Source organism: Pyrus communis, chromosome 17 (genome assembly GCF_041283825.1).
Source record: "Pyrus communis isolate YQ-2024b chromosome 17, ASM4128382v1, whole genome shotgun sequence".
In the NCBI taxonomy this organism is placed as follows: Eukaryota; Viridiplantae; Streptophyta; class Magnoliopsida; order Rosales; family Rosaceae; genus Pyrus; species Pyrus communis.
Window position 1 is genome coordinate 21,215,654 of NC_142581.1, and position 11,785 is coordinate 21,227,438.

The 11,785-nt window shown below is 37.1% G+C and overlaps 1 protein-coding gene and 1 pseudogene across 1 annotated transcript; one reads left to right on the forward strand and one right to left on the reverse strand.

The window, feature by feature from the left end:
* The first annotated feature begins 8,702 nt into the window (after window positions 1–8,702).
* Window positions 8,703–9,569, forward strand: LOC148689602 (uncharacterized; annotated as a pseudogene).
* Window positions 9,570–9,840: 271 nt separating this feature from the next.
* On the reverse strand, window positions 9,841–11,755 carry LOC148689603 (uncharacterized). The gene is made up of 2 exons (XM_088688793.1): window positions 11,382–11,755; window positions 9,841–11,275 (listed from the first exon to the last, which is right to left on the reverse strand). The coding sequence occupies exons 1-2, from the start codon at window positions 11,649–11,651 to the stop codon at window positions 10,868–10,870; spliced, it is 678 nt and encodes a 225-aa protein (XP_088544919.1). The 5' UTR covers window positions 11,652–11,755; the 3' UTR covers window positions 9,841–10,867.
* Window positions 11,756–11,785: the final 30 nt, after the last annotated feature.

The window sequence follows — 11,785 nt, forward strand, 5'->3', positions numbered from 1 at the left end:
ATCCTGCAAAAACACTTAAAATGCTTCCTGGAAAAAACACATAATTAGTGCTTCTTGTAGAAAGCACTGCTTTTGGAACCCCAAAACTTTTTCTATAAAAATGCTTTTAGTCATTTTAAAAGCACATTCAAATGAGCTCTTAAACTTTTAAGGAAGGCTCATTTTTCATGTATTCAACAAAAACAACTGAAGATTTTTGAAGATTTTCAATTACGAATTATGTAACCTTTAGATTCACTTTGACGACTACTAAATATTATGAGTAGCCAAACACAAATTGGAGCCCTGGCTTTTTTTCCCCCCTGCTTATAAAAAAAGTTATGCAGTCCCAAACTAATACTTAGTAAGTTTCCTTTTATGGTTTATTACTCTTATCTCTCCGTCTTCTTCGTTAATTTCGTCGACCAAATCATAAAACTCATCCACAGAATGCCTAAACTAGTATTCGACCTATTGCATTCTGCCGCAAAATCCAAAGTTTTAATTTGTTCCACTTTTCCCACTATTTGCATCTAAACCAGGAAACGTTTCTTAAATTCAAATAATTGTATAATATCTTTATAAAATCTAACTTCTCTTCAATATTAAATGTGATATGAGTTTCCAACATTGAAAGGAAGCAACAACTAAAATCTTGGGTCTTTCGCTTTGTTTTGAGTTGGGTTGTGAAAAGCGTGGTTCGCTAGAGAGACAGAGACAGGTAGGGCCTCCTACGTCACTTCAGTTCCCAAACAAAACACTTTCTTTACATTTTTCTTTTGTCCTTCTATGTAATTTTGTAGTAACATAAACTTTTCTTTAAAACTTTCATTAAAAAGTAGGTCGGATGATAAGACAATAGGGTGGACATAATAGCACTCTAAAATGAGGGTGACTGTAGAAGTTATAGAACAACACAAGAATTTGGAAGGAATGAGAGAGAAGAGAATACAAAACTATGAGGATTTTTATCACATAAAGTTCTTAAAATTAATCAAACTTTTCACTTTTCTGTCATTTATAAACAATTATTCAAAATAAGGGATGATAATTAGTTGAAGTGGTAGTGGGCAGTGGTAGATCCAGGATTCTAACATCGGGTAGTCCTAATCAAGGAACGTTAAGCGCTAGTCCAACAGCGAGCTGGGCTCCTATGTGCCTAGACAAGGTCTAGGCAAAGGCCTAGATGGATTTAATGAAACTTACCATGTGTCATACAAGTAATTGCCTGCCTATTTACACTTACAAAAAAAAACTATATTTGTATTTGAGAATTTGGGATTATTATTTTAATTAGGTTTATTATCCGACATATAACATACAAAAATATCACAATTATTGCTTTAGTATTTTAGTAAATTTGATGGTATGAGATTATCCACATTGTACTTCCGGTACGTCAATCCCCAGAAATCCCATATAATAAATAATCTACCTTTTTATTGTCTTCGATGAATTCTGCCTCTTGTATTTTGATCATTTTATTATTTTATAATTTTTAAAATCTTGGATTGTTTTTTTTATCATTTCTTCAAATGAGTTTGCTTTCTTTGCTTTGATTTGTATGTAAAGTCAAAGGGATTGGTGAAATTTTTTTTGTATGTATTGGGGATTTCATATCAATGAGAAAAGAAGAGTTTAAATATCATAATCCCACTCCAACTAATACCGAGGCCCTTTGTGATAAAAACCCACACCTGACGGATTGTGTAGGTGGTAATTACCATGTTGGGGACAATATCGATATTGTTGGAAGTGAGTTGTACAGCCCGTTTCTCTGATAATTCTACATGGTACCAGAGCAAGTTTTGACCTGACTCTTCTTCAAAAACCCTAAACACCGTACATGCCCTAGCCTTCGAAACTCTAGTTCTTCAAATCTTAAACCCAAAAATCAAATCTTGTAGCCTTTGGAAGCAACAAAGCTACATTCGGCAAACATGTCAGTGCAATGGCAGAAGAAAAAGCTAACGCCATAATCCCTATGCAACCCGTGGCTCTTCAGGGTGAGTCTACCAATATCAATGCCGTTCCATTCGGGTTTCGATTGAGCAACTCAAACTTCAAGGTTTGGTCCAAGATGATGGAGGTTCACGCTTCAGGTCTCAGGAAGCAAGGCTACCTAACGGGTAAAATCTCGGCTATTGATGGAGATGATCCAGGATATGTAAAATGGTCAACTGAAGATGCCATCGTGCACGGGTGGTTGCTCAAAACCATGGAACCACACCTACTTGGCCTCTTTATAGACTTGCCCACAGCCAAAGATATGTGGGAGAGTGTCACCCAGATGTTCTATAATGGTTCTGATGAGTCACAATATTATGAACTCTGGTGCAAGGCTACACAGATGAGACAAGACGGACGTCCTGTCATTCTATATTTCACCGAACTAAAGGGTGTTTGGCAGGACTTAGACAAGAGATGTCATCTCCGTATGATGTGTAGAGCGGACCTAAAAACTCGGAAATAAAAAGTTGCAAATGACAGGGTGTACGACTTTCTCGCTAGATTAGATAACGGTTTTGACCAAGTTCGAAGTGAGATTCTAAGGATGAAACCTATCCTTGGAATCGAATAATGCTTCAGTTTGGTACGACGAGAATCCCAGAGGAAGGCCACTATGATGGGAACAAAGACTACGATGGTAGTACCCCCTATGGCTATGGCAACCAAGGCGTCTAGTTCACGTCCACAGTCTAATGGAATCACTTGACCATCTCATACCCAGGAGGATATTGATAAAGATAAACTCCATTGCAATAACTGTAATCGAACATGCCATACTGAGGAAACCTATTTTGAAATCCATGGCTACCCAGATTAGTACTGGGAAAGAAAGAAGGAATTAAAGGCTTGGGGAACTAAAAGGACGGGTCAAGCCCGTGTAGCAGCTACTGGACCAGGAGCAGCGTCCAATGTACAAGAGGGCCAAACTGGGCTCAAAGCCCAACTTGAAAATTCTGATGAGATCTGAGGAACTGCTGCTGTTGCAGCGAGTCAGCACCGGCCCACTTCGTCCAACCCAATCACAACAGCCCAAGCTGCAAGGTCCACTTCGGAAGCATCGTCAACAGGAGATGAAACCAACCCACTTCTATCTTTAATTAGTCAAATTTCAATGCGTGACAACTCAGAAGATTCAGGTAAAATTGGTATTGTTTTAATAACATCCAGCAAAAAAGATATTGGTTGGATAATTGACTCTAGAGCTTCGAATCATATGACTTATGATGCATCATTATTCGATCACATGACTTCACCGTCTAAAGAAGAGGTCATTACTGCCAAAGGTGATGTTGCTCCTGTGACAGAAGCGGGTTCTATTTCCCTTACTCCATCTTTGTCCATTCACAACGCACTACTTGTTCTGTCTTTATCCAACCACCTAATTTCTGTTGGTCAAGTTACTGAGCAATTAGATTGCGTTGTGCTAATGTTTCCTACTTTTTGCCTATTTCAGGATATCCAGACTTGGGCGATAATTAGGCATGGTACTAAGAGGAGAAGGTTATATTATGTGGATCATGTATCGGCAAGTCGAGTAAATCAAGTACGCATCAGTCACTCAAACAAGAATAAGACAATCTGGTTATGGCATCGACGATTAGGGCATGCATCTTTTGGTTATTTGAAAAAATTGCTTCCATCTTTATTTTATGGTGTTTCAGACTCTAATTTCTAGTGTAATGATTGCATTCTTGCAAAAAGTCATCGTACTTCTTATAACTTGAGTTTCAATAAAAGAACATTTCCTTTTGAGTTAGTTCGTTCTGATGTGTGGGGGCTTTCTCCAGTAGCTACTAATTATGGGATTTGTTGGTTTGTTATTTTTGTGGATAACTGCACCAGAATGACATGGCTTTATACTATGAAACATAAATGTGATGTTGTTAAAAAATTTCACCAGTTTTACAGCATGCTTAAAAATCAATATTATCTTCCCCTCAAGGTTCTCAAGTCTGACAATGGTGGGGAATATCTCAATACCGAACTTTCTCAATATTTTCAGGAGAAAGGCATTCTTCATGAGACTACTTGTCCACAAACCCCACAACAAAATGGCGTTGCAGAACGCAAAAATAGACACATTTTGGAAACCACTCGAGCACTCCTTATTGGTGCCCACGCTCCTCATTCCTATTGGGCGGATGCCGTCAGATACTTTGTTTATCTCATAAACCGCATGCCCTCTTGAGTGTATAATTTTTGCACTCCTATGGAAGTTTTTGCCGACCATGTAACATTACCATCTTCACTTCATTTGCAACCACGTATCTTTGGCAATGTGGCCTATATGCACCTCCACAAAAATCAGCGCAGTAAGTTGGATCCATGTGCAGTTCGATGTATTTTTCTAGGATTTAATGGTTAGCAAAAAGGGTACCGGTGTTATCACCCACCTACCAAGCATATGTACGTCACCATCGATGTTACATTTTCCAAGCATGAGATGTTTTTTCTTACTGACCACACCTACTATAATTTTCAAGGGGAGATGAGCATAGAAGATTATAGTTGAATTGATCTTCCAACTGAACAGGTGGATGGCCACCGTGAGCTTAAAATCTACGGTGGTGGAATCTGCCAACCACATATGATTAGCCTCAACCCAATAGTGGGTTTGAGTGATTGTCGTGAGCCTAGCAACATGAGTCACCGAGAGCCCAGCAACATCAGTGAGCCTAATCTGGGCTTGCTAAGTTTAAATGATCAGGCAGGTGGGCCTGAAAGTCTAAGAGCCGAGGGCGCTACTAAGCCCAGCATGCTATATAAGCCCAATGCAAGTAATAGATCAAGCTGTAGCGAGCTGCACCCTTCGACTTAAAATTTGAACAGCCCAAACACTTCAAGAAATAACCCTTCTTTAGTTGTACCCGTTCAGGTCCCCGAGGATATCTGTGAGGTAAGTTTGTCCCAATCTGATGTAGCTCATAATTTGACTAACACTGAAAGTACTTATGCATTGCCTTCTAGACAAAATCGTGGGAAACTTTCTGATAGGTATTCTCCGAATGTAAAAGTGAGATATGCAATTACAAAGTATGTTTCTACACATCAGTTATCTCCCAAGTACCAAGCATTTGTGAATACAATGGATGGAATCAAAATTCCAACTAAAGTGGAAGAAGCTTTACAGGATCCTCGATGGACATAAGCAATGGAGGTTGAAATGAAAGCCTTACAAAAAAAAAAAGGAACTGGGAGCGTGGAGTCACTACCCCAAGGAAAAAAACCAGTAAGGTGCAAATGAGTGTTCACCATCAAACACAAGGCAGATGGAACCATTGACAGATACAAGGCAAGATTGGTTCCTGAGGGGTACACACAGACTTTCGGAGTAGATTATCAGGAAACATTTGCTCAAGTAGCAAAGATGAACACTATACAGGTTCTTTTGTCTTTAGTTGCTAATTTTGATTGGCTGTTGAAACAATTTGAAGTAAAAAATGCTCTTCTACACGGAGACCTGGAAGAAAAAGTATACATAGAGCTTCCACCTGGGTATGAAGTGCAGAATAGAACAGGTAAGGTGTGTAGACTACGAAAGGCTCTTTATGGACTCAAACAATCGCCAAGGGCCTAGTTTAGAAGATTCACTAATGTGATGAAGGAATATGGTTATCAACAAAGAAATGCATATCACACTTTGTTTATCAAACACATGGGTGAAAAGATTACCTTGTTAATAATATATGTGGATGATATGGTAGTCACAGGTGATGATACATAAGAGATGGAGTGACTACATGTGTATCTCTCTACGAAGTTTGAGATGAAAGATTTAGGAGGTTTGAAGTGCTTCTTGGGAATTGAAGTTGTTCGTTCCCATGATTGTATTTACTTATCTCAGTGGAAGTATGTTCTGGATCTTTTGTCTGAGACAGCGATGTTGGCATGTAAATCGACAAAAACACTTATAGTTCAAAATCATCATTTGGCGATATACCCGAACCAGATCCTAGCAAACAGGGAAAGATACCAAAGGTTAGTAGGAAGGTTGATTTACTTGTCTCTTACGAGACCAGATATTGCATTTGTTGTTATTGTAGTAAGTTAGTTTATGCACTCTCCTAGTGAGGATCACATGGCTGCAGTAATGCGAATGTTGAGTTATTTGAAAAGTGCTCCTAGAAAGGGATTGATTTTCAAGAAACATGGGCATTTGGAAGTTAAAGGGTACACTGATGCTGATTGGGCTGGGAATATTACTGATAGATGCTCTACATCAGGGTACTTTGCATTTGTTGGAGGAAATCTTGTGACTTGGAGGAGCAAGAAACATAACGTAGTTGCTAGGTCAATACCAGAGGCCGAATACCATGGTATGGCACATGGGATTTGTGAGTTATCATGGCTGAGGATTCTTACAGAGATTAGGTTCAAGCCACATGGAGCTATGCTATTGTATTGTGATAATCAGGATGCGTGGGAAATAGTTAATAATCTAGTTCAGCATGATCATACCAAACATGTTGAAGTGGAAAGACATTTTATCAAAGAAAAGTTGGATGTTAAGTTGGTGGAATTTCCGTATGTAAGATCTGAAGACCAGTTGGCAAATGTGTTAACTCATACAGTGTCAGCAAGAGTGTTTCAGGACTCACTTGACAAGTTGGGTCTAGTAGATATCCACACACCGACTTGAGGGGGAGTGTTGCGTGAGTCAACCTTGGAGAACAAGGAATGTACAGATATTTTGGGTATATTATTATTTAATTGGTATTCTTGTGTATTTAGACACTTGTTGTATGCAAAACGTACAATATTTGCCCAATGAAGAAATAATTCACTTAATAAAATTCATATTCCATACACATTGGCATTGGATAAGAAATAACAATTTAAAGGAACAGCTGTATTTAAAGTTTTAATGAATTTTAGCCAAAATTCACCAAACGCCACACGGCACCGAAAAGCTTAATTGAAAAGAAAACAATTACCAGAGGAATCTCAATTCAAGAAAACAGTGAAATTAATTTCCGCTGCACTACTCATAATTACTTTTATCATATGGAAAAGAAAAAAAAAGGTATTATGAATCCACATGATCATCAAAGACTAACCATATTACGCAACATTCAAAATGAATGGGAGTTATATCTACAAACAGGAGATATCACTCAACTATATTCAGCTGTAAAAACTTTCGAATTTAAACAAATATATCTGCCTTAATCTTTCGTGATCATGCAAAATTTCTAACAGGCTAGTTTGATAATTATTCTGCTTAAATATGGTTTTTGAAGATTCTGTGGCTTCTGGACAATCTTCTGGCCTAATGAATGTCTTATAAAAATTTGATGCTCTTCTGTTTTCAAGATGTTTGGCTGATTCTGTTGCTAATTGTGGCGGATTAATGCTTCCTGTAGGTATTAAGGCTAATTCATTCATATTTCTTATTTATCCTATTCTGCAGAGTCTTTCTATTTCTTTCAGTATAGCTTGCATCTGAATCATTTGATTTTCAAATTGAGCTGAATGTTGTTCTATTTAAGGGTAAATTAGAATCCCATGCACTTTTCTAACAGTCTTTAGATCAAACATTGGTTCTATTGTGAAATTTGATTAGGACGCCTAAACAATAGCTATGTTAGAATTTTTATATTTATTTAGATTACATGTCATTATTCTGTATTTTTAATTTAAAATGTTAATTATTAAATTCCATATATATCCTTTTAGGTTGATATATTTTTGTACGTGGCCTATTTTTGTAGGAAGTCGTATGGTTCCTTCTCCACGTTTGAGCCGTATGGTTCTTCTCCCACATTTGAATTTTGTGATCCTCAATTTTGAATTTTGAATGGACTTATCCATTTCAATTAGTGGTTGTTTTCACTATTTTATATTGATATCATGTGAGATAATTAGACGTATTCCCTATTTTCGGAGGCTTGAGGTTGATACGTTCAGAAGGTTTTATCGAGATTCTCTATAACGTCTACCTTGCTATCTATGGTACGTTATGATAAATACTTATACCTTATTTATAGTGATTGTGATATATTGTTGTTTAGACATAAATGTGCTTAATGGGGTTTCAGATAATTGTCATAAAGTTAATGCTTTTTGTAGTTTTGTCGTCTGGGTTCGAACGTCTGGGTTCGAAAAGAATTGGTTATTTTGTTGGGGGTTTCAGATAACTATTCAAATGCATTCTTTTTAGGTGCCAGGTACAATTGTTATGTTGAGTTTTAATGGAGCGGTGCTTGTGTACATGATTTGGTTTAAGACTTGCCGTCCTACCACTAATTCATTTTCCTCATTTTTATTCCTTCTCTTATTAATGCTTATTTATATTGATAAGATATAACACTGGAAGATGCACGCTGAAGAAGTTGAGTTGAGCTTTTTGAAGATTTGAAAGTTGCCTTACACATATTCGATGAAATGCCCTAATAAGCATTGGTGCTGCGTGCATTTTGCTTGGGTGTGTAAGACTTATGAAAGTCATGTTTTACACCAAGTTTTTAAAAAATAAATGAGAGAAAAATTAAGCAACTAATAAACTAATATATCTTCTTTGGTATAAATAAGTTGTTGTAGAATATGTTGTTTTTTGCTTTCTTCTCTACTACTTTGCTAAATAGGAATTCCATGATTCATTTAGTTTTTCAGTATTGATCGATATAATTTTACATTTTGCATTGGTAATCTCGTGTATAGCTCAGTTTCCAATTTATGTTTTTATGTAGGACTTCATGGAAGGAGCTATTGTTGGGAGATGTACCCATAATGATATTACTGCTTCCAATCCCATTTTTTAGCACACTTCATTTTCTTAATTGTGCAACTAGGTTAGCTCAAGGTTCAATGGTTTGGTAGTTGATTAATTTAACCTTACATATGCTATGAATGGATGCACATGTTGTCTTTTGGAATGTGACATGGATGTGCGTGTATTGCACATGTCTGTAACGAAGGAGAACACATATTTTGTTGATATATTGGTGAGCTTAAAAGAATCAAATGAAATTGGCAATGCTAGTCAAGATATTTGTAATTACAGAACCATTTTTGGCTGAAGGTATAATGCACACCGATGGGAATGAGTTTTTGGGGAAATTTAAAACACCTAATGCTAAGATGTATTTATTGCATCCTTGGAAAAGCTATATTAGTCATGTTGGTCAGGATTATGAGGGTGGAGCGGATGAGTTCAGGCTTAAACTATATGCAAGTATGCTGTTGAGATGGGTTTTGAATTTGAGTATGTCGCAAATGAGCATAAAAGGATACCAGCTTCTTGCATTAAGAAAGATATCGAAGGTTGTCTGTGGCGTGTTCAATCATCTATATGCAGTGCTAATGATCATTTTGTTAACCGAACATTAAATAATTAGCACACATGCACCGGTCGCATTTGAGAACGTAAAAGTGGGATGATGACCTCAAAGATTGTGTGTTCCATAATGGTTGAGCAAATTCGGTCCAATCCACACATTAAACCAATTCAGATAGTCGATGATTTCAAAAAGAATTATGGTTTGGATATTTCCTATTACAATGCATGGTACGGAAAAGAGATGGCAGACCAAGGGTTAAGAGGATTAAGTTTAATGGGGAAAGACAAATCAAATAATTGATACATTTGGATTAACACACCAACACTTCGCCAAATCCTTGTGTTTCAAAAATTAAAAAAATTTACGTACCTTGAATGATCTAATTTAATATTATATCATGAACCAAACAATTATTATGAGTCAGTGTAACATTAAGTAACGTACCAAACTCCTGGTACATTACAAACACACTGTATAACGTTTTTCCAGACAAATACATTTCAAAAATAAAAAAACTTTACGTACCAAACGCCTGGAATGATCTAATTTAATATTATATCATGAACCAAACGATCATTATGAGTCAGTGTAACATTAAGTAACGTACCAAACTCCTGTTACATTACAAACACACTGTATAACGTTTTTCCTGACAAATACGTTTCAGAAATAAAAAACTTTACGTACCAAACGCCCTGAATGATCTAATTTAATATTATTTCATGAACCAAACAATCAATATGAGTCAGCGTAACATTAAGTAACATACCATGCTGAGACAAAGTTGATTTGTGGAAATTGTTTTTGGACTGTAGACTGGTCGAAGTGAAATAGGGCTACTTTGAGGTGGTACTAAATTTCTGGAATTCATTGAACTGCTAGGCGACATTCGCCTTGCTCCTGCATTTCTTGGTGTAAAACCCTGCATCTGTTAGCAATTTTAAATAATGTGGCTGCATGGTCTTTCTAATTCCTATGACAAAATCAGCATCAATATTGAGCTTCTTAAAATCCCTTAACTGTCTCATAACTGTCTCATATCTGTCTCATAGCATTTTCTTATATCTTGGTTTGTCCTATATTTGGGTCTGCACTTGTTAACATTTCTGAAACTGCATTTACAAAATTGAGTGGGTCTGCACCCATTCCCATTAAATTTTGATATTTCTGCCTAGTATCTGGATGTACCTTATATGTTTCCCATAAACTTTTGACTGAGGGACCTAAATATCCTTCCATTATTCCAAAGCAATCTTCTCCTGTACCTTGTCCAAATTGTCGCTTCATTAAGTATGCTTGACATGCTTGATTTTTCCAACGATCTATGGTGTCTGTCCATAATTGTCGATCGTGACTTGGTAAAAATAATATGGGTCTTAATTGAGTTTCTCCAATTCCTTGTTCTAATGGTATAACTCTATTAGAACCTTGAGGCTGATTATAGGCTACTCTAGTTCTAGGCATTTGGGTATGGTCCTATGGTTCCATGTGTTCCTATGGTTCCTGAGCTTTCTAATTCTGGCATTTTATCCATTTTCTAATTCTGAATGGCTTGCCTTTCTCTGAAAGTCTGCATTATCTTCTCATGCTCTACATCGTTAAAGTAGCTGAGTAGGATCAAGATTCGTTGGTGAGTTTGGCTGATGAGGACGTTTGAGCGGGAAAAATGTGGCAAGAAGCTGACTGGCTGTGGCTTGAGAATGAATCTTTGTCAGAACAAAAGCTCCAATCTGGCGTGGAGCGTACTGCTGTCCATCGACTTCAACCCATGCTTCTCCATTTGGAGCTTTAACAATCTTGTATGGAACCATCTTCATTTCCTTTTGTGTTTGGGCATCGTTAAAGTGTCTCCCAATCAGACGCTTGGTTCCAGAAACTGTGTTCGTTGGGTTCGTCACAGCCTGACGTTTTGCTGGAGTACCAACAAGAAGTTCTCCCTTCTGGTTCATGGCAACTACTGATGGTGTGGTCCGAGCTCCTTCAGAGTTCTTGATAACCTTGGGATTCTGTGATAATCCACAATTAATCATCAAATACAAAAACACACAACCAAAAGAATACTTAAACAAAGAATGCAACCATCACAAATACGAGAACATAATGAAGGGTTACCTTGCCCTCCATCACAGCAATACATGAGTTATAGTTGACTTTCTCCATTTGGAGCTTAGCAACACATGAGTTGACTTCAACCCATGCTTCTCCATTTGGAGCTTTAACAATCTTGTATGGAACTATCTTCTTCATTATCTTGCCCTCCATCACAGCAATACATGAGTTATAGTTGACTTTCTCCATTTGGAGCTTAGCAACACATGAGTTGACTTCAACCCATGCTTCTCCATTTGGAGCTTTAACAATCTTGTATGGAACCATCTTCATTTCCTTTTGTGTTTGGGCAAAATTCTTCGCTCTTCTTCATCATCTCTTGGTATTCTGCTGCTTTGACATCTTCATAAGTATCTTCAAGATTAACTAATGGTGCTGAATCTGGTTGAACTTGCTTCAAGATTAAT

What these genes read in the sequence shown, in the direction of transcription:
- LOC148689603 (XM_088688793.1), bottom strand. Translation starts at nt 11,651, where the DNA reads ATGAAGATGGTTCCATACAAGATTGTTAAAGCTCCAAATGGAGAAGCA. An exon ending in TTGCTGTGATGGAGGGCAAG is followed by an intron (nt 11,276 to 11,381) that starts GTAACCCTTCAT and finishes GGATTATCACAG; the next exon opens with AATCCCAAGGTTATCAAGAA.